Source organism: Phyllobates terribilis, unplaced genomic scaffold (genome assembly GCF_046119375.1).
Source record: "Phyllobates terribilis strain yellow unplaced genomic scaffold, ASM4611937v1 Scaffold_3__8_contigs__length_932513732, whole genome shotgun sequence".
Taxonomy (NCBI): Eukaryota; Metazoa; Chordata; class Amphibia; order Anura; family Dendrobatidae; genus Phyllobates; species Phyllobates terribilis.
The window spans coordinates 61,472,621-61,495,090 of NW_027362763.1; the positions used below are offsets into that span (position 1 = coordinate 61,472,621).

A 22,470-nucleotide genomic window follows, 5' to 3' on the forward strand; every position below is an offset into this window, starting at 1 on the left:
AGTATATAGAGGATCTGTCAGCTCTCTTGTGTGGTGTAGTATATAGAGGATCTGTAAGCTCTCCTGTTTGGTGTAGTATATAGAGGATCTGTCAGCTCTTCTGCATGGTGTAGTATATAGAGGATCTGTCAGCTCTCCTGCGTGGTGTAATATATAGAGGATCTGTCATCTCTCCTGTGTGGTGTAGTATATAGGGGATCTGTCAGCTCTCCTGTGTGGTGTAGTATATAGAGGATCTGTCAGCTCTCCTGTGTGGTGTAATATATAGAGGATCTGTCAGCTCTCCTGTGTGGTGTAGTATATAGAGGATCTGTCAGCTCTCCTGTGTGGTGTAGTATATAGAGGATCTGTCAGCTCTCCTGTGTGGTGTAGTATATAGAGGATCTGTCAGCTCTCCTGTGTGGTGTAGTATATAGAGGATCTGTCAGCTCTCCTGTGTGGAGTAGTATATAGAGCATCTGTCAGCTCTCCTGTGTGGTGTAGTATATAGAGGATCTGTCAGCTCTCATGTGTGGTGTAGTATCTAGAGTATCTGTCAGCTCTCCCGTGTGGTGTAGTATATAGAGGATCTGTCAGCTCTCCTGTGTGGTGTAGTATATAGAGGATCTGTCAGCTCTACTGTGTGGTGTAATATATAGAGGATCTGTCAGCTCTCCTGTGTGGTGTAGTATATAGAGGATCTGTCAGCTCTCCTGTGTGGTGTAGTATATAAAGGATCTGTCAGCTCTACAGTGTGGTGTAGTATATAGAGGATCTCTCAGCTCTCCTGTGTGGTGTAGTATATTGAGGATCTCTCAGCTCTCCTGTGTGGTGTAGTATATAGAGGATCTGTCCGCTCTCCTGTGTGGTGTAGTATATAGAGGATCTGTCAGCGCTCCTGTGTGGTGTAGTATATAGAGGATCTGTCAGCTCTCCCGTGTGGTGTAGTATATAGAGGATCTGTCAGCTCTCCCGTGTGGTGTAGTATATAGAGGATCTGTCAGCTCTCCTGTGTGGTGTAGTATATAGAGGATCTGTCTGCCCTCCTATGTTTTGTAGTATATAGAGGATCTGTCCTGTGTGGTGTAGTATATAGAGGATCTGTCAGCTCTCCTGTGTGCTGTAGTATATAGAGGATCTTTCAGCTCTTCTGTGTGGTGTAGTATGTAGAGGATCTGTCCGCTCTCCCTTGTGGTGTAGTATATAGAGGATCTGTCAGCTCTCCTGTGTGGTGTAGTATATAGAGGATCTGTCAGCTCTCCCGTGTGCTGTAGTATATAGAGGATCTGTCATCTCTCCTGTGTGGTATAGTATATAAAGGATATGTCAGCTCTCCTGTGTGGTGTAGTATATAGAGGATCTGTCAACTCTTCTGTGTGGTGTAATATGTACAGGATCTGTCAGCTCTCCTGTGTGGTGTAGTATATAGAGGATGTGTCCCATGTTATATAGTATATAGAGGATCTGACAGCTCTCCTGTGTGGTGTAGTATATAGAGGATCTGACAGCTCTCAAATGTGGTAGAGCCCCAGGGGGATTGTGGGGAACTTGTCATTGTTGTCTGGCTGAAACCAAAAAGAAAGGTAATGTGTTATCTGTATCTGACAGAAGGCAACAGAACAGGATTCAGATCAGGAGAGAAACTAAACACAGGTCAGATAAACTCCCTGAACTAACAGTGCAGAGTATTATCGGGCAGGAAGATAAGGACTGGAAGGAATTGTGTCACAGGGAACATCTCCCTCATCAAACCCTTCCCTCCTCCATCTCCATGCAGAATAAAGAATGCTGTGTATTATTGTGTCCTTGTGAAGGAAAAGCCTTTGGTTGTGTATGCATAGAAGAGTGCTGCTAAGAGATCTAATCTATGCTGAATTATGCTACTGAAGAAACTGTAATACTGTGCCTGAGATAAGCTGCAGCCTATGGTCGCCCTCGCCCTGAGTAACGGTTCCCCAAGGATTCCAAAGAATTAATGAATCCCATCTCGCCCTATCTGAACCTAGCTGCGTGCGTGTAACATTGGTGGCCCGTAAGGGGAGTCCTGAGCAGGAATTAGTGTAGAGGGAGAAGAAGAAAAGTGTCTGGAAAAACACAGCAGCACAGCACCTCAATTCAACTCTGCTAAACCAGTTAAAGGGGACCAGCCCTAAAGAAAACTCACTAGCAGCAATGGATGTGGAAATACGAATGGACAGAACTAGTGAGCTGCTTCTTCAGTTAACCTGTGAAGAATTGAGAACAGTAGCAGAACATATAAAGATGTCAGAAGAACAGATTTCTAAAGCACACAATCACAGGCAACTGTTAGCTGCCATTAATGCAAAAATGGATGAGGTGGGGGAGAATGTCATGGGGACGTTCCTCCAGGAAATAACACAGTTTCTAACCAGGTTGAAGTTGGAGGATGGAGGGGCAGCACCAATTACCAAAAGCGGGAATCTCCGGCTGCAGACAGAACTACAGGAGTTGAAAGAACAATTCAAAGCCCTAACAACAGCCCTGCAGGAATCATCCAAAACCTCTGAACGGGTGACAGACTCAGACAGAACCTTTAACTTGCTCTGGTTAAATAAATCAGGAAGACAGTCCTCTCTAACACCACAAATCACCATAAGGAAAGAATTCAAGATCCTGGAACAGATTGGAGAGTGTGAACAGAAAGAGAAACTGTCTTATATGAACTTGTTGCACCAGATCAATACAAGCTTACAGAAAGGCTACCAGCCAGATGAGATCGTTGAGGGAGTGGTGAAAGCGATCAGCCCAGGACTGAACCTCTGTAGTATGCTAGAAATGAAAAGTCAATTGACCTTGCAACAGCTGACGATGATTTTAAAAGGGCACTATAAAGAAGAGAGTACTTCAGAATTGTTCCACCGACTCATTAACCTCTCACAAAAAAATAATGAATCACCCCAAAGTTTCTTGTTCAGAGCAATTGAACTGAAGGATAGACTGTTGTTTGCATCCAGAGATGTAGAAGCGGAGAAGTTTGATACTGGATTAGTCCAGAAGAAGTTCTTGAGATCATTCCTGTGTGGTGTAGTATATAGAGGATCTGTCCTGTGTGGTTTAGTATACCGAGGATCTGTACTGTGTGGTGTAGTATATAGAGGATCTGTCTTGTGTAGTGTAGTATATAGAGCAGGGGTGTGGAATTAATTTTCCCAAAGGGGCGACATGAGAGATCGTGACTGGCCGAACCAATAGAATGAAATTAGTTCTGCTTAACATATTAATTATAAATATTTTATATTAATTGTATCAATTAATATTGAGCAGAACTAAGTATCCTGACATCCCCCTATATACCGTATGAGACCATATACAGCCCCTCTATATACTGTAAGAGCCCACACACAGTCCCCTCTTTAGAGTATGAGACCCTCACATAGCCTCTCTATATACAATAGGAGCCATCACATAGCCCTTGTATACAGTATGAGCCCCACATAGCCTCTTATATACAGCATGAACCTCCTCATAGACTTTATAAACAGCATGATCCCCCACATAGCTCCCTATATACAAAATGAGCCCCCACATAGCCTCCTATATACATTATGAGCCCCACATAGCCTCTTATGTTCAGCCTGAGCCCCACATAACTCCTATATATATAGGATGAGCCCCCACATAGCCCCATACATACAGCGTGAGCCCCACATAACTGCCTATATACAGTATGAACCCCACATATCTTCTTATATACCTCATGAGCCCCCATATAGTCTATATACAGCATGAGCCCCCACATAGCCTCCTATATACTGTATGAGCCCCACATAGCCTCCTATATACAGTATGAGTAGCCTCCTATATACAGTATGAGCCCCCTATATACAGCATAAGCCCCAACATAGCCTCCTATATACTGTATTAGCCCCACATAGCCTCCTATATACAGTATGAGTAGCCTCCTATATACAGTATGAACCCCCTATATACAACATAAGCACCAACATAGCCTCTTATATACAGTATGAGCCCCAACATAGCCTCCTATATACAGTATGAGCCCTCACATAGCCTACTATATACAGTATGAGCCCCCTTTCTACAACATAAGCCCCAACATAGCCTCCTATATACAGGATGAGCCCTCACATAGCCTCCTATATACAGTATGAGCCCTCACATAGCCTCCTATATACAGTATGGGCCCCCTCACATAGCTGACATATATACTGTACAGAGTGAACCCCTACTTAGTCCTCGTATATACGTACAAACATTCCATACACACCGGAAAAAAACACCGCCACATACTCCCCTTGCTCACGTTCCCCCGCACTCTGCTGTCTCCGATGCACTGACTCTCTGCAGTGTACAGCTGACACGATGAAAAGACGTCATTGCGACTGCTGTCTCACACGCTGATCCGTGGAAGATTAAGCCGGCGGGCTCCTCCTTCACCAATGTTTTCACTGCTGTCTCCATTCCGAGGATGCGTATAGCTGTGACAGCGGGCGGCGCCGGATGGACGGTGGGCGCGGGCATGGGATGGACGGTGGGCGCGGGCATGGGATGGACGGTGGGCGCGGGCATGGGATGGACGGTGGGCGCGGGCATGGGATGGACGGTGGGCGCGGGCATGGTGCGGCCCGTGGACCACTGTTTCAGCCCTTCGGCTGTCTCGCTCCGCGGTCTGGATGTGGCCGCGGGCCTCAGTTTGCCCAGCTCTGATATAGAGGATACATTATATTTGTATTTATGTTTTCTCCGTTAATTGTTATTCTGTATTGGTGTCTTTTGTTGCTTACTACTTGTCATCTGGTTATTTATACCTCGTACTCCTGCCTTGATGCCGCTTTTGAGAAGAGCACTTAACATGTAAAAGTCAGGACGACCCTTATCTACAGTGCTGGTGATGGAGAGACACAATACAACTTTTCCGATGTCTGCCTGGCGCCAGGCCAGGACCCTTGTCTCTCTTATTAATTCTTCCTTTTGTGCTCTTGTAGATTTTCCCTTGTTCTTTTTTTCTTTATTTTATTTTCTACATCTTACCTTCAAGTTTTTCCTTGAGATATATAACTTTGGGCACCTGCTTGTTTTTCATAAAAAAAAAAATTGGCACAGCCCCAACCACTCAATATTTTAATTTTGGACTCAACCTGTACGAGTATAAATACCTGCTCCTGACCGTTGTGTCGTTCTTTTTTTGGTATTTTGGCATTTCTTTGTTTTGCTATGTGACCTTTGCTATTTACATTTGCATCGTTTCAAAAGCTTAACCAGCCCCCTTCTGTCTATTCACCGACTGTGATAGAGAAGGGGGCTGGCTTAGCTATTGAATTATATGGTTAGCCAGCTCCCCTTACACAGAGCTCCCAAACCCGGGACTGAGGCTGAAAGCTGAATATTGGGGCAATTGTGGAAATAAAAATATATTACGCTCCTTTTATTTCTATTATAAACGCATGTAAAAGTAATTTTTTTTGCAAGTGGATATCTCCCTTTAAGGGATATGTTGAATAATTCTATACAGGTCTTCATACATTTTACAATTTACATAGCACAACGTCTGTGCGGAGGAATGAATGAGTTAATCACGAACCGAAATATCTTCCATTTTTCACACAGTCTATTTTTGGCTGAGGCTTGGGATCATGGGGTCCCCTGGGACTTGGGCAGACAGTAACAGTCTCCTGTTTATCATCCCATGCGGCGGCGGACACTGCGAGAAGCGGCTCAGAGAACATAAGACTTGAAAAGACCTCTCCGAGACCACATGACCCCCTGAGGCTCCTCCCACCGCATCTTTGTCCTTTAGACTTTTCAGGAATTCACTTTCAGCAGTGCTGCAATTCTTCTTCAATATCATTCGTTTTGTCATTCTCCTGTCACTTTAAATGTTACATTTTCCCTCTGTGATGTCATCATTTCTATCCTACCAAAGTGATCACTCCTCAGTGATGTCATTCATCAGTGATTTCAGTGGTTCTGCCACTACTCCGCAAGTCACTAGTGCCTTTAATACAGCAGGGTGGCTCACTGGTTAGCACTGCAGTCTTGTTGCGCCGGGGTCCTGGGTTCAAATCCCACCAAGGACAACATCTGCAAGGAGTTTGTATGTTCTCCCCGTGTTTGCGTGGGTTTCCTCTGGGTTCTCTGTTTTCCTCCCACACTCCAAAGACATCCTGATAGGGAATCTAGATTGTGAGCCCCAATGGGGACAGCGACGATAATGTCTGTAAAGAGCTGTGGAATTAATGGTGCTATAAAAGTGAGTAAAATAAATAAAAAAATAAATAAAATGATGTCAGCAGTTTTATACTATGTCATCTTCCTGTGATGTCACTAGTTCTGGCTTCTCTCTGAAGTCACCAGTTTCATCTTCCATCAGTGATGTCATATTTTTTTGATGTCACTGGCAGTTCTCGTGAAGTTCTTTTACCTCTGACATCACTAGCTGTGTCCTCTGTGATATCACAGGTTCTGCCTTGTCTGTAATGTCACTGAACTAGTAACAAGACTGAGAGAATAGGGAACCAAACATATTAGTGATGTCAGTGAGTGTTTTTTTCTGATGTGATGTCACTAGTTGTGTCTACTCACTGTCATGTCACTTTGTCAACCAACAAACTGAAATTTTACTAATTCTGTCTTCCCTCTGTGATCTCACTGGTTGTTTTAAACCCTCTAATACAATGTTACTGGTTTTGCCTTCTTCCTGTGATGTCACTGCATCTGTCTTTTTCTCTTTGATATCACTGCTTCTGTTTGGTCTCTGATGTCACCGCTTCTGTGATGTCACTGCTTCTGTCTGGTCTCTGATGTCACTGCTTCTGTGATGTCACTACTTCTGTATGGTCTCTGTGATGTCACTTCTGTCTTTTCTATTTGATGTCACTGCTTCTGTCAGGTCTTTGTGGTGTCACTACTTCTGTTTTGTCTCTGTGATGTCACTTCTTCTGCCTTGTCCCTTTGATGGCACTGCTTCTGTGATGTCACTGCTTCTGCATTGTCCCTTTGATGTCACTGCTTCTGCCTTGTCTCTGTGATGTCACTGCTTCTGCCTTGTCTCTGTGATGTCACTACTTCTGTCTTGTCTCTGTGATGTCACTGCGCCTGTCTTTTTCCTGTGATGTCACTGCGCCTGTCTTTTCCCTTTGATGTCACTGCTTCTGTTATGTCACTGCTTCTGCCTTGTCCCTTTGATGTCACTGCTTCTGTCTTGTCTCTGTGATATATCGCTCTGTCTTTCAGGTCCTTGTGATGTTGTTGCTTATATCGGGTCCTTGAGACATCATTGCTTCTGTCTTTTCTCTGTGATGTCACTGCTTCTGTCCTGTTTCTTTGTGATGTCACTATTATTGTCATGTGTCTCTGTGATGTCACTGCCTTTGTCGGGTTTCTGTGATGTAACTGCCTCTGCCTTGTGATGTCACTGCTCCCATCTTTTCCCTGTGATGTCACTACTTCTGTGATGTCACTGCTTCTGCATTGTCCCTTTTATGTCACTGCTTCTGTGATGTCGCTGCTTCTGCATTGTCCCTTTGATGTCACTGCTTCTGCCTTGTCTGTGATGTCACTACTTCTGTCTTGTCTCTGTGCTGTCACTGCGCCTGTCTTTTTCCTGTGATGTCACTGCGCCTATCTTTTCCCTGTGATGTCACTGCTTCTGCCTTGTCTCTGTGATGTCACTGCTTCTGCCTTGTCTCTGTGATGTCACTACTTCTGTCTTGTCTCTGTGTCTCTGTGATGTCACTGCGCCTGTCTTGTCTCTGTGATGTCACTGCGCCTGTCTTTTCCCTTTGATGTCACTGCTTCTGTGATGTCACTGCTTCTGCCTTGTCCCTTTGATGTCACTACTTCTGTCTTGTCTCTGTGTCTCTGTGATGTCACTGCGCCTGTCTTGTCTCTGTGATGTCACTGCGCCTGTCTTTTCCCTTTGATGTCACTGCTTCTGTGATGTCACTGCTTCTGCCTTGTCCCTTTGATGTCACTGCTTCTGTCTTGTCTCTTTGATATGTCACTCTGTCTGTCAGGTCCTTGTGATGATGCTGCTTCTATCGGGTCCTTGAGACATCACTGCTTCTGTCTTTTCTCTGTGATGTCACTGCTTCTGTCCTGTTTCTTTGTGATGTCACTATTATTGTCATGTGTCTCTGTGATGTCACTGCTTCTGCCTTGTCTCTGTGATGTCACTACTTCTGTCTTGTCTCTTGTCTCTGTGATGTCACTGCGCCTGTCTTGTCTCTGTGATGTCACTGCGCCTGTCTTTTCCCTTTGATGTCACTGCTTCTGTGATGTCACTGCTTCTGCCTTGTCCCTTTGATGTCACTGCTTCTGTCTTGTCTCTTTGATATGTCACTCTGTCTGTCAGGTCCTTGTGATGATGCTGCTTCTATCGGGTCCTTGAGACATCACTGCTTCTGTCTTTTCTCTGTGATGTCACTGCTTCTGTCCTGTTTCTTTGTGATGTCACTATTATTGTCATGTGTCTCTGTGATGTCACTGCCTTTGTCGGGTTTCTGTGATGTAACTGCCTCTGCCTTGTCTCTGTGATGTCACTGCTCCCATCTTTTCCCTGTGATGTCACTGCTTCTGCCTTGTCTCAGTGATATCACTACTTCTGTCTTGTCTCTGTGATATGTCACTCTGTCTATCAGGTCCTTGTGATGATGTTGCTTCTATCGGGTCCTTGAGACATCACTGCTCCTGTCTTTTCCCTGTGATGTCACTGCTTCTATGATGTCACTACTTCTGCCTTGTCTCTGTGATGTCACTGCTTCTCTGCTTCTGTCTTGTCTCTGTGATGTCATTGCTCCTCTTTTCCCTGTGATGTCACTGCTTCTGTGATGTCACTGCTTCTGCCTTGTCTCAGTGATGTCACTGCTCCTGTCTTTTCCCTGTGATGTGACTTCTTCTGTGATGTCACTGCTTCTGCCTTATCTCTGTGATGTCACTGCGCCTGTCTTTTCCCTGTGATGTCACTGTGCCTGTCTTTTCCCTATGATGTCACAGCTTCTGTGATGTCACTGCTTCTCCGTTGTCTCTGTGATGTCACTGCTCCTGTCTTTTCCCTGTGATGTCACTGCTCCTCTCTTTTTCCTGTGATGTCACTGCGCCTGTCTTTTCCCTGTGATGTCACTTCTTCTGTGATGTCACTGCTTCTGCCTTGTCTCTGTGATGTCACTACTTCTGTCTTGTCTCTGTGATGTCACTGCTCCTGTCTTTTCCCTGTGATGTCACTGCTCCTGTCTTTTTCCTGTGATGTCACTGCGCCTGTCTTTTCCCTGTGATGTCACTGCTTCTGTGATGTCACTGCTTCTGCCTTGTCTCTGTGATGTCACTGCTTCTGCCTTGTCTCTGTGATGTCACTGCTCCTGTCTTTTCCCTGTGGTGTCACTGCTTCTATGATGTCACTGCTTCTGCCTTGTCTCTGTGATGTCACTGCTTCTCTGCATCTGTCTTGTCTCTGTGATGTCATTGCTCCTGTCTTTTCCCTGTGACATCACTGCTTCTGTGATGTCACTGCTTCTGCCTTATCTCTGTGATGTCACTGCGCCTGTCTTTTCCCTATGATGTCACAGCTTCTGTGATGTCACTGCTTCTGCCTTGTTTCTGTGATGTCACTGCTCCTGTCTTTTCCCTGTGATGTCACTGCTCCTGTCTTTTTCCTGTGATGTCACTGCGCCTGTCTTTTCCCTGTGATGTCACTGCTTCTGTAATGTCACTGCTTCTACCTTGTCTCTGTGATGTCACTGCTCCTGTCTTTTCCCTGTGATGTCACTGCTCCTGTCTTTTTCCTGTGATGTCACTGCGCCTGTCTTTTCCCTGTGATGTCACTGCTTCTGTAATGTCACTGCTTCTGCCTTGTTTCTCTGATGTCAATGCTTCTGCCTTGTCTCTGTGATGTCACTGCTTCTGCCTTGTCTCTGTGATGTCACTACTTCTGCCTTGTCTCAGTGATGTCACTGCGCCTGTCTTTTCCCTGTGATGTCACTGCGCCTGTCTTTTCCCTGTGATGTCACTGCTTCTGTAATGTCACTGCTTCTGCCTTCTTTCTCTGATGTCACTACTTCTGCCTTGTCTCAGTGATGTCACTGCGCCTGTCTTTTCCCTGTGATGTCACTGCGCCTGTCTTTTCTCTATGATGTCACAGCTTCTGTGATGTCACTGCTTCTGCCTTGTCTCTGTGATGTCACTACTTCTGCCTTGTCTCTGTGATGTCACTGCGCCTGTCTTTTCCCTTTGATGTCACTGCTTCTGTGATGTCACTGCTTCTGCCTTGTCCCTTTGATGTCACTGCTTCTGTCTTGTCTCTGTGATATATCGCTCTGTCTTTCAGGTCCTTGTGATGTTGTTGCTTATATCGGGTCCTTGAGACATCATTGCTTCTGTCTTTTCTCTGTGATGTCACTGCTTCTGTCCTGTTTCTTTGTGATGTCACTATTATTGTCATGTGTCTCTGTGATGTCACTGCCTTTGTCGGGTTTCTGTGATGTAACTGCCTCTGCCTTGTGATGTCACTGCTCCCATCTTTTCCCTGTGATGTCACTACTTCTGTGATGTCACTGCTTCTGCATTGTCCCTTTTATGTCACTGCTTCTGTGATGTCGCTGCTTCTGCATTGTCCCTTTGATGTCACTGCTTCTGCCTTGTCTGTGATGTCACTACTTCTGTCTTGTCTCTGTGCTGTCACTGCGCCTGTCTTTTTCCTGTGATGTCACTGCGCCTATCTTTTCCCTGTGATGTCACTGCTTCTGCCTTGTCTCTGTGATGTCACTGCTTCTGCCTTGTCTCTGTGATGTCACTACTTCTGTCTTGTCTCTGTGTCTCTGTGATGTCATTGCGCCTGTCTTGTCTCTGTGATGTCACTGCGCCTGTCTTTTCCCTTTGATGTCACTGCTTCTGTGATGTCACTGCTTCTGCCTTGTCCCTTTGATGTCACTGCTTCTGTCTTGTCTCTTTGATATGTCACTCTGTCTGTCAGGTCCTTGTGATGATGCTGCTTCTATCGGGTCCTTGAGACATCACTGCTTCTGTCTTTTCTCTGTGATGTCACTGCTTCTGTCCTGTTTCTTTGTGATGTCACTATTATTGTCATGTGTCTCTGTGATGTCACTGCTTCTGCCTTGTCTCTGTGATGTCACTACTTCTGTCTTGTCTCTTGTCTCTGTGATGTCACTGCGCCTGTCTTGTCTCTGTGATGTCACTGCGCCTGTCTTTTCCCTTTGATGTCACTGCTTCTGTGATGTCACTGCTTCTGCCTTGTCCCTTTGATGTCACTGCTTCTGTCTTGTCTCTTTGATATGTCACTCTGTCTGTCAGGTCCTTGTGATGATGCTGCTTCTATCGGGTCCTTGAGACATCACTGCTTCTGTCTTTTCTCTGTGATGTCACTGCTTCTGTCCTGTTTCTTTGTGATGTCACTATTATTGTCATGTGTCTCTGTGATGTCACTGCCTTTGTCGGGTTTCTGTGATGTAACTGCCTCTGCCTTGTCTCTGTGATGTCACTGCTCCCATCTTTTCCCTGTGATGTCACTGCTTCTGCCTTGTCTCAGTGATGTCACTACTTCTGTCTTGTCTCTGTGATATGTCACTCTGTCTATCAGGTCCTTGTGATGATGTTGCTTCTATCGGGTCCTTGAGACATCACTGCTCCTGTCTTTTCCCTGTGATGTCACTGCTTCTATGATGTCACTACTTCTGCCTTGTCTCTGTGATGTCACTGCTTCTCTGCTTCTGTCTTGTCTCTGTGATGTCATTGCTCCTCTTTTCCCTGTGATGTCACTGCTTCTGTGATGTCACTGCTTCTGCCTTGTCTCAGTGATGTCACTGCTCCTGTCTTTTCCCTGTGATGTGACTTCTTCTGTGATGTCACTGCTTCTGCCTTATCTCTGTGATGTCACTGCGCCTGTCTTTTCCCTGTGATGTCACTGCGCCTGTCTTTTCCCTATGATGTCACAGCTTCTGTGATGTCACTGCTTCTCCGTTGTCTCTGTGATGTCACTGCTCCTGTCTTTTCCCTGTGATGTCACTGCTCCTGTCTTTTTCCTGTGATGTCACTGCGCCTGTCTTTTCCCTGTGATGTCACTTCTTCTGTGATGTCACTGCTTCTGCCTTGTCTCTGTGATGTCACTACTTCTGTCTTGTCTCTGTGATGTCACTGCTCCTGTCTTTTCCCTGTGATGTCACTGCTCCTGTCTTTTTCCTGTGATGTCACTGCGCCTGTCTTTTCCCTGTGATGTCACTGCTTCTGTGATGTCACTGCTTCTGCCTTGTCTCTGTGATGTCACTGCTTCTGCCTTGTCTCTGTGATGTCACTGCTCCTGTCTTTTCCCTGTGGTGTCACTGCTTCTATGATGTCACTGCTTCTGCCTTGTCTCTGTGATGTCACTGCTTCTCTGCATCTGTCTTGTCTCTGTGATGTCATTGCTCCTGTCTTTTCCCTGTGATATCACTGCTTCTGTGATGTCACTGCTTCTGCCTTATCTCTGTGATGTCACTGCGCCTGTCTTTTGCCTATGATGTCACAGCTTCTGTGATGTCACTGCTTCTGCCTTGTTTCTGTGATGTCACTGCTCCTGTCTTTTTCCTGTGATGTCACTGCGCCTGTCTTTTACCTGTGATGTCACTGCTTCTGTAATGTCACTGCTTCTACCTTGTCTCTGTGATGTCACTGCTCCTGTCTTTTCCCTGTGATGTCACTGCTCCTGTCTTTTTCCTGTGATGTCACTGCGCCTGTCTTTTCCCTGTGATGTCACTGCTTCTGTAATGTCACTGCTTCTGCCTTGTTTCTCTGATGTCAATGCTTCTGCCTTGTCTCTGTGATGTCACTACTTCTGCCTTGTCTCAGTGATGTCACTGCGCCTGTCTTTTCCCTGTGATGTCACTGCGCCTGTCTTTTCCCTGTGATGTCACTGCTTCTGTAATGTCACTGCTTCTGCCTTCTTTCTCTGATGTCACTGCTTCTGCCTTGTCTCTGTGATGTCACTGCTTCTGCCTTGTCTCTGTGATGTCACTACTTCTGCCTTGTCTCAGTGATGTCACTGCGCCTGTCTTTTCCCTGTGATGTCACTGCGCCTGTCTTTTCCCTGTGATGTCACTGCTTCTGCCTTGTCTCTCTGATGTCACTACTTCTGTCTTGTCTCTGTGATGTCACTGCGCCTGTCTTTTCCCTGTGATGTCACTGCGCCTGTCTTTTCCCTATGATGTCACAGCTTCTGTGATGTCACTGCTTCTGCCTTGTCTCTGTGATGTCACTACTTCTGCCTTGTCTCTGTGATGTCACTGCGCCTGTCTTTTCCCTGTGATGTCACTGCGCCTGTCTTTTCCCTGTGATGTCACTGCTTCTGTAATGTCACTGCTTCTGCCTTGTCTCTGTGATGTCACTACTTCTGCCTTGTCTCTGTGATGTCACTACTTCTGCCTTGTCTCTCTGATGTCACTGCTTCTGCCTTGTCTCTGTGATGTCACTGCTTCTGCCTTGTCTCTGTGATGTCACTACTTCTGCCTTGTCTCAGTGATGTCACTGCGCCTGTCTTTTCCCTGTGATGTCACTGCGCCTGTCTTTTCCCTGTGATGTCACTGCTTCTGCCTTGTCTCTCTGATGTCACTACTTCTGTCTTGTCTCTGTGATGTCACTGCGCCTGTCTTTTCCCTGTGATGTCACTGCGCCTGTCTTTTCCCTATGATGTCACAGCTTCTGTGATGTCACTGCTTCTGCCTTGTCTCTGTGATGTCACTACTTCTGCCTTGTCTCTGTGATGTCACTGCGCCTGTCTTTTCCCTGTGATGTCACTGCGCCTGTCTTTTCCCTGTGATGTCACTGCTTCTGTAATGTCACTGCTTCTGCCTTGTCTCTGTGATGTCACTACTTCTGCCTTGTCTCTGTGATGTCACTGCACCTGTCTTTTCCCTGTGATGTCACTGCTTCTGCCTTGTCTCTGTGATGTCACTATTGCCGCCTTCTTGACTGTCATGTCCTGTAAGTCTTTCCCTCTTAGTGACAGAGCTGAGATCCTTTTTTCCCTCATTTTGTACATTTCGTAACCACACAATCCTGAACTTGCTTTCTTGCTTTCCCATTTCTTTGTCCGTACAATTTCGAGACTTTGTTGGCTCTGATCTGCTCCGTTTCTATTCGGGAGATCTATACATAAAAATCCGGGGCCATCCCATTGCTTGCGGTTCTCCTTACGATAATACTGCAGACAAAACAGTGCCCAATGTAATTAGCCAGGAGGAATGTGAAAGCTTCTCTCGGCTCTATGGAAGAGTGTGGGATCCATAGGTTGGGCGTATCTGCCCCACTCCAGGTTGTAGGACTTCTTCTGCATTTGATTCTTGCCTATAAGACTGATATATATATATATATACTTTTATTCAGATGGTTCGCTCTCATGGAAATCCAAATGCTGCTTGTTCTGATGCTCCACAAGTATGAATTCCAGCTCTTGGATCCCGTTCCCAGAGAGGTACTTGTCAATGTTTTTTTTTTTTTTTTTAATATTTCATATCTCTTATTACATTCGACAGCCTCACCAAGAAAAAAAAATATTCTCGACATTCCAGATCTGTTGTGAAGTATTTCCCTTTATTAATCAGCAGCTGCCACCGGATAAGGAGCCATGGAAATAGTGATGTCAGCCGGACTTGGCTGCATCTGCTTGGCCCATTTGACCCTCTTGACACCAGTTAATTGACCCTCTTTATCATCTGAGACAGTTATAGTGTGTCGATAAGGTCGGCTTATCTCTTAAAGCTGCGAGGAAAACTTTTTCAGGCCAAAATATCTTTAGTTTTTAGATGGAACATCTCTCTGTAAAATACATGTACAGAATGTAGGGTTTGGATGCTCCTCAAGGTTTGGAGATTTTGTGCCTAATATTTTTTTTTGAGAAGTATTCACAATACTGCGGGTGAAATAAGTATGGAACACGTCACCAATTTTCTAAGTAAATCTATTTCTAAAGGTGCTATTGACATGAAATTCTCACCAGATATCGGTAATAACCCATCAAATCGACACAGACAAAGAAATCAACCATAGATGTCCATAAATTCTATTATGTGTAATAATGAGAAATGGCCCAGGGAAAAAATGCTATACCTATAGTACCAAATAAAATGGTTTCATTCATATAATTTTCTCTTAAAATTGTTTTATGTAGTGGTGATCTACTTGATGCTCCCTAAAATGATGTTACATTGTTAGTACAATTGAAAAAAAGACAAATGTCAATCAAGTTTAACCAAGGGATGTGAAATTATAAAGGTACAACCACAATATACGATCTGGCCCGCCCCCGAAGAGCTAATCTTTCTCTCCTGATGCCAATTGTCGATCCACTGAACCAAACATTCAGAAAATAACTTTTCACATTAACATAATTTTTTATGAACCATCGACAGTTACCGCTGAGGTCACCTATTCCACAGATTAGTAGTCCTCATGGTAAAGAAGCCTTGTATCCTCTGGAGATTGAACCATTCTTTCTCCAGACATAGGTAGCGCGGCTTTCATCTTTTGTGAGGGTGTTACATGAAACTGCTTTTGAACATACTTTTTTATGAGTAATTTATGTAGTTTTACAAGTTAATTATGCCCCCCCCCCTTAGATGTCTCTTCCCAGGACTAAATAAAACTTTCCTCATAACTAAGACCCTCCAGGTCCATTATTAGTTTTGTGGCTCTTCTTTGTACCTTTTATAGCTCCAGGGCCTCTTTTCTATGAACTGATGTCCAGATTGAACTGCATATTCCAGATGGGGTCACACCAACGCTTTGTAAAGTGATCGTATTATTAGTATTAGTCCCTGTCCCGTGCCTCTTATAATATGTCACGCTGGTGGGTGTAGACCCACTGCGCCATGGGCCGGGCTTACCCTGGAGGGTCGTAGCTAAGCGACTACCTGGTTCTTCACTAGAGTTTCTGATGGTGGAGTTAGGCTTGTGCTGCAGGTAGCCGCCAGGTACCACTCCAGGGCAGTCCTCAGTGCTGCAGCAGCTGACCTCAGGGCTCAGGGATGCAGGTATGGACTTGGAGCGTCAGGAAGGACAGGATCACTGGCAGTATGGATACTGGTGCCAGTTCAAACAGAACGGCTTGTTCAGACAGATCAGGTTCAGACACAACTACTGGTTCAGATAGGATGGGCTCAGGATCACTGGACAGGTACAGGATCGCAGAACGGGAACAGGGACCTGACAATGGACTAGTAGGTTGAAGACTCACTAGGTACTGAAGTTGCTCAGGCACCTCCCTACAGGGAAGGGTGCCTTAAATACCTAACGCCTCCCAGCTGGGGACATTTCCAGAGTATACGTGTTGCCCTTTAAAAAGCGGAGAGCGCATACACGCCCTAAGAAAATTGCTGGAAGACCTGAGCGACGTACATGGAACCTGGGAGGCGGAGCAGGAGATACCACTGTGGCTGTGGTGATGAGTGTGTCGACGTTCCTGCCAAGGAGACAGAGAGGAACCATGCAGGGACACCGGTGTTACATAATACATGACAATATCCTGCTGGCCTTAGAAGCCGCTGATTGACATTACTTCCTGTTTAGTCTATGATCTACAAGTACACCCAGATCCTTCTCTACAAGTGACTCTCCTAGTTTTACTCCACCTAGAATAATTGGTGTCCTCAGGGTATTAGTACTCAGATACAAGCATTCTCATTCACCCACATTGAACGTCATCTGCCAAGTGGATTCCCAAACAAATCAGCCTGTAACTTATGAACATCTTCCATAGACTCCATTCTACTACACAGCTTCATGTCATCTACAAGAAAAAAAAAACGACCCAATTAATCCTGTCTTCTATATCATTAATAAAAAAGCAGAACCCCATAGATCACACTCCGACCAGCCTGTACAGTACCGCATGAATATGAAAAATCATCACCCAACTTTCCCAGAAACTATAGAAGATCGAAGGCTCCAGGATTCTTTTCGATTAGCTGAAAATGCTCTTTAATATTTTATGGGGCTGCTCACCGTAATCCATTATGGGCCACCTCCACTTTGTTTTCACTCGTTAATTGAGCCCCTTGGCATGAAGTATAATGTGGCATCTCGTTAACTTAATCAGTCCAGTGTCACAGTGGAAAGTCCGGGTCACCCCTGAGCGCGGCAGTGTGATGTGATGCCATCCATTGCCTCACATATTTCTCATTGTTGTCATATGAATCACAGATTGAAAGGGGAAAATGAGTGTTGATAGCTGTGTATGCACTGGATTTGGTCCACCCCGCTGAAAGAATGATGACCTTGAGTGGTATTGTATCATATAACACTGTGCGTGGGGCGCAAGATGCCGACTGGCTGGAGACCGCAGACTTAAGGGTCCTTTAACTTCTGCAACTTCATGGCACAATCTGTAGGTCGCTGCTATCTTTCCTGGAAAGCAACTATTAGAGCTATAACTTCTAACGAAAAGGTGAAAGATGATTTGTTTAAAGGACTGATCTAATACAACCGTCATAATTAGGCTAACATTAATGGTTAGGCCCAATGTCAAGCCACAGTGGGGAAAATAAGTATTTGATCCCTTGCTGTTTTTGTAAGTTTGCCCACTGACAAAGACATGAACAGTCTATAATTTTAAGGGTAGGTTAATTTTAACATTGAGAGATAGAATATCAAAAAAAAAATCAAGAAAATCACATTGTATGAATTAGATAAATTTATTTGCATTTTGCAGTGAGAAATAAGTATTTGATCCCCTACAAACCATTAGGAGTTCTGGCTCCTACAGACCAGTTAGACGCTCCTAATCAACTCGTTACCTGCATTAAAGACATCTGTCTTACATAGTCATCTGTATAAAAGACTCCTGTCCACAGACTCAATTAATCAGTCAGACTCTAACCTTTACAACATGGGCAAGACCAAAGAGCTTTCTAAGGATGTCAGGAACAAGATCATAGACCTGCACAAAGCTGGAATGGGCTACAAAGCCATAAGTAAGACGCTGGGTGAGAAGGAGCCAACTGTTGGTGCAATAGTAAGAAAATGGAAGAAATACAAAATGACTGTCAATTGAGATTGATATGGGGCACCATGCAAAATCTCACTTCATGGGGTATCCTTGATTATGAGGAAGGTGAGAGATCAGCCTAAAACTACACGGGGGGAACTTGTTAATGATCTCAAGGCAGCTGGGACCACAGTCACCAAGAAAACCATTGGTAACACATTATGCCTTAAAAGTTTAAATTCCTGCAGTGCCCGCAAGGTCCCCCTGCTCAAGAAGGCACATGTGCAGGCCCATCTGAAGTTTGCCAATGAACACCTGGATAATTCTGTGAATTATTGGGAGAAGGTGCTGTGGTCAGATGAGACAAAAATTGAGCTCTTTGGCATTAACTCAACTCGCCGTGTTTGGAGGAAGAAGAAGGATGAGTACAACCCTAAGAACATCATCCCAACCGTGAAGCATGGTGGGGGAAACATTATACTTTGGGGGTGCTTTTCTGCAAAGGGGACATGACAACTGCACCGCACTGAAGGGAAGATGGATGGGGTCATGTATCGTGAGATTTTCGCCAACAACCTCCTTCCTGTAAGAGCATTGAAGATGGGTCATGGCTGGGTCTTCCAGCAAGGCAATGACCCAAAACATACAGCCAAGGCAACAAAGGAGTGGCTCAAAAAGAAGCACAGTAAGGTCATGGAGTGGCCTAGCCAGTCTCCAGACCTTAATCCCATATAAAACTTATGGAGGGAGTTGAAGCTCCGAGTTGCCAAGTGACAGCCTCAAAATCTTAATGATTTAGAGATGATCTGCAAAAAGGAGTGGACCAAAATTCCTCCTGACATGTGCCCAACCCTCATCATCAACTACAAAAAATGTCTAACTACTGTGCTTGCCAGCAAGGGTTTTGCCACCAAGTATTAAGTGTTGTTTGCCAGAGGGATCAAATACTTATTTCTCACTGCAAAATGCAAATAAATGTATCTAATTTATACAATGTGATTTTTTTTGATATTCTATCTCTCAATGTTAAAATTAACCTACCCTTAAAATTATAGACTGTTCCTGTCTTTGTCAGTGGGCAAACTTACAAAAACAGCAAGGGATCAAATAATTATTTCCCCCACTGTATATGTCACTTCATAAATACTTTAGTTATCCTGTACTGATCCTGTATTATACTCCGGAGCTGAACTCACTATTCTGCTGGTGAAGTCACTGTGTACATACATTACATTACTGATCCTGTACTGATCCTGAGTTACATCCTGTATTATACTCCAGAGCTGCACTCACTATTCTGCTGGTGCAGTCACTGTGTACAGACATTACATTACTGATCCTGAGTTACATCCTGTATTATACTCCAGAGCTGCACTCACTATTCTGCAGGTGCAGTCACTGTGTACATACATTACATTACTGATGCTGTACTGATCCTGAGTTACATCCTGTATTATACTCCAGAGCTGCACTCCCTATTCTGCTGGTGCAGTCACTCTGTACATACATTACATTACTGATCCTGAGTTACATCCTGTATTATACTCCAGAGCTGCACTCACTATTCTGCAGGTGCATTCACTGTGTACATACATTACATTACTGATCCTGAGTTACATCCTGTATTATACTCCAGAGCTGCACTCACTATTCTGCAGGTGCAGTCACTGTGTACATACATTACATTACTAATCCTGAGTTACATCCTGTATTATACTCCAGAGCTGAACTCACTATTCTGCTGGTGCAGTCACTGTGTACATACATTACATTACTGATCCTGTACTGATCCTGAGTTACATCCTGTATTATACTCCAGAGCTGCACTCACTATTCTGCTGGTGCAGTCACTGTGTACATACATTACATTACTGATCCTGTACTGATCCTGAGTTACATCCTGTATTATACCCCAGAGCTGCACTCACTATTCTGCTGGTGCAGTCACTGTGTACATACATTACATTACTGATCCTGTACTGATCCTGAGTTACATCCTGTATTATACCCCAGAGCTGCACTCACTATTCTGCTGGTGCAGTCACTGTGTACATACATTACATTACTGATCCTGTACTGATCCTGAGTTACATCCTGTATTATACTCCAGAGCTGCACTCACTATTCTGCTGGTGCAGTCACTGTGTACATACATTACATTACTGATCCTGTACTGATCCTGAGTTACATCCTGTATTATACTCCAGAGCTGCACTCACTATTCTGCTGGTGCAGTCACTGTGTACATACATTACATTACTGATCCTGTACTGATCCTGAGTTACATCCTGCATTATACTCCAGAGCTGCACTCACTATTCTGCTGGTGCAGTCACTGTGTACATACATTACATTACTGATCCTGTACTGATCCTGAGTTACATCCTGTATTATACTCCAGAGCTGCACTCGGTATTCTGCTGGTGCAGTCACTGTGTACATACATGCAGTATATACTGTGACCTGTGTAATGAGTGCAGGCTGTAGACTGAATACTGTAATATCGCCTCACAATGGGAACTCCAGGCATGAAGTTTCAGGGCCATGAAACCGCAGCCGCCTTCTCGAGTTTCTTGGACTATTTCTTTAATGGGAAAACAGAATTGACAGTGAGCAGGAAAACAAATACTGTACTTTCGGAAATGAGCTCTCTGAACTGCGGCCGCCTGCTTGGATTTCAGGCTGGCAGAACACCGGGTTTGTCTCTCTCGGTCGCTCCAGACGGCTCAGTGTCTTGGTTCTCAGCCTTCTTGAGATGCATTTATACAAGACCGAGTCTCCTTATTGCATTATGCCTTATATATGCACCTTGGAGAGGTTCATAGGAAAATAGGCCTGATGACAGCAGCGTGGGAGGAGTGTGCAGGCCTTGAGGGAGTCAGTGACCTGTCCTCACATGTGATACTGGAAGGGTTAGGATGGGAAGAAGAAGATTAACAGGGTGAGGTTTAAATAGTGAAAAGAGCAGGACCCTACAACAGCACAGAGTATTTCAGCATCAAAGTGTGCTGATTTTATAATAGGCCGTGACTAGTCTGCTCATTTTATTATGCAAGTGTCCTGATGTGAAGAGGAGGAGATAGACAAGATGACACAGATATGGGCAGGTCCCTCTTCAGCCATGACGAGAGCAGAATCCTGTACTGACTCAGCTACTTTCTATGGATCCATACACCCGCTCACGTCTCCATCCACTCGTCGGTACGACCCTTTAAAACTTTTTTTTATTTTATTTGTATCTATAGGGAAACATTTTGGCTGCTTGCTGTTCTGTGACTCACTGTTAAGGTTTCTGCCTTCCATGCAGCAGGTCCTGAGTTTGAATCCCAGAAGAGACAAGTTACAGGAAGAAGATTAAAATTAATTAACTCCTTAAATACTGATGATGTACATTTTTGTCACAGGTCCCATGTGAGTTGTATGGATCGAGCTCAGGGGTTGTATTGCACAGCCAGCAGTGACCGGAGCTGCGCTCTGATTGCTGCATTCTAAACCATTTAAAGGGAATCTGTCACCCCAGTAGAGGCTAGTTACCTGCAGATTTAGGGTTAATCCGCAGGTAAATACTGTTACAATGCTGAAAGTAAACTTATTTCCTCCGAGGAGCCACCAGCTTTCAGTCATGGGGGCGTGTATGGACTATGGGCCCCAGTCACCGGTCACTGCACCGCTCACTATGCTGTAATCACGCCCCGGTACTCTGACAGCTCACTCTGCACAGATGTGCCACTTAGCCGACTGTCAAAGTCTCAGGGTTTACTTACAGATGACTGAATCCCCTCTGTGCACGCCCCCATGACTGAAAGCCGGCGGCATCTCTCTGGAAGGAGATACAGTGCTAATCACTGAGCCATCGAGCTGCCAGCCATATTGTCAGACTCAAAAATAAATAAATAAAAATTCCATATCGCGACTTTTGTAAAAGTCCGATCCAATAAACTATGAAACTGTTTCACCCAAATGGTAAATGCTGTAAAGGAAAAAAAACAAACAAAAAACATTCTAATTGCTGTTTTTTGGTCACTCTACCTCGCCCCAAAAAATGCAATATAAAGTTAATAAAACATTGTATAAACTGCAAAGTAGCGCTAATAAAGAAAGAAAATAAACAGCTCGACACTCAAAAAAAAAGTCCTCATATAAGTGTAACAATAGGAAAAATTAAAAAGTTATGGGATTCCCTATATGGCACTACAAACCAATTTTTTAATTTTTTTATTCAACTCAAAAAAAATAAAAGTAACTAAACATTTGGAATTGCTTTAATCTGACCCAGAAAATCATGGCACAGGATCATTTCTATCATATAATGAACAGTGTTAAAACTAAACTTGAAAAAACATTGGTGGAATTGTTTTTTGTTGGGTTTTTTTTGCACTTGGAATTTTTTTTCCTACAGCCCTTATGGTAAAATAAATAGAGACATTCAAAACTACAGCTCGGACAGAGGAATAAAAATATTCTACATTCTGGATTTTCTGTGCAGCAATCTCCTCTGATTACTGCATTTTTTCTGCATTTTTTTTATAGTTTTATCCTATTAT

At 44.4% G+C, this 22,470-nt stretch overlaps 1 protein-coding gene across 2 annotated transcripts in view; it reads left to right on the plus strand.

Moving 5' to 3' along the window:
- The window catches only part of CYP39A1 (cytochrome P450 family 39 subfamily A member 1), a 141,520-nt gene that overhangs the window by 99,693 nt on the left and 19,357 nt on the right, over positions 1-22,470 (plus strand). For both annotated transcript variants that reach the window (XM_073673922.1, XM_073673921.1), the window contains exon 11: positions 14,329-14,416. In XM_073673922.1, coding sequence (XP_073530023.1) covers positions 14,329-14,416 — 88 coding nt within the window. The remainder of the gene's footprint in view (positions 1-14,328; positions 14,417-22,470) is intronic.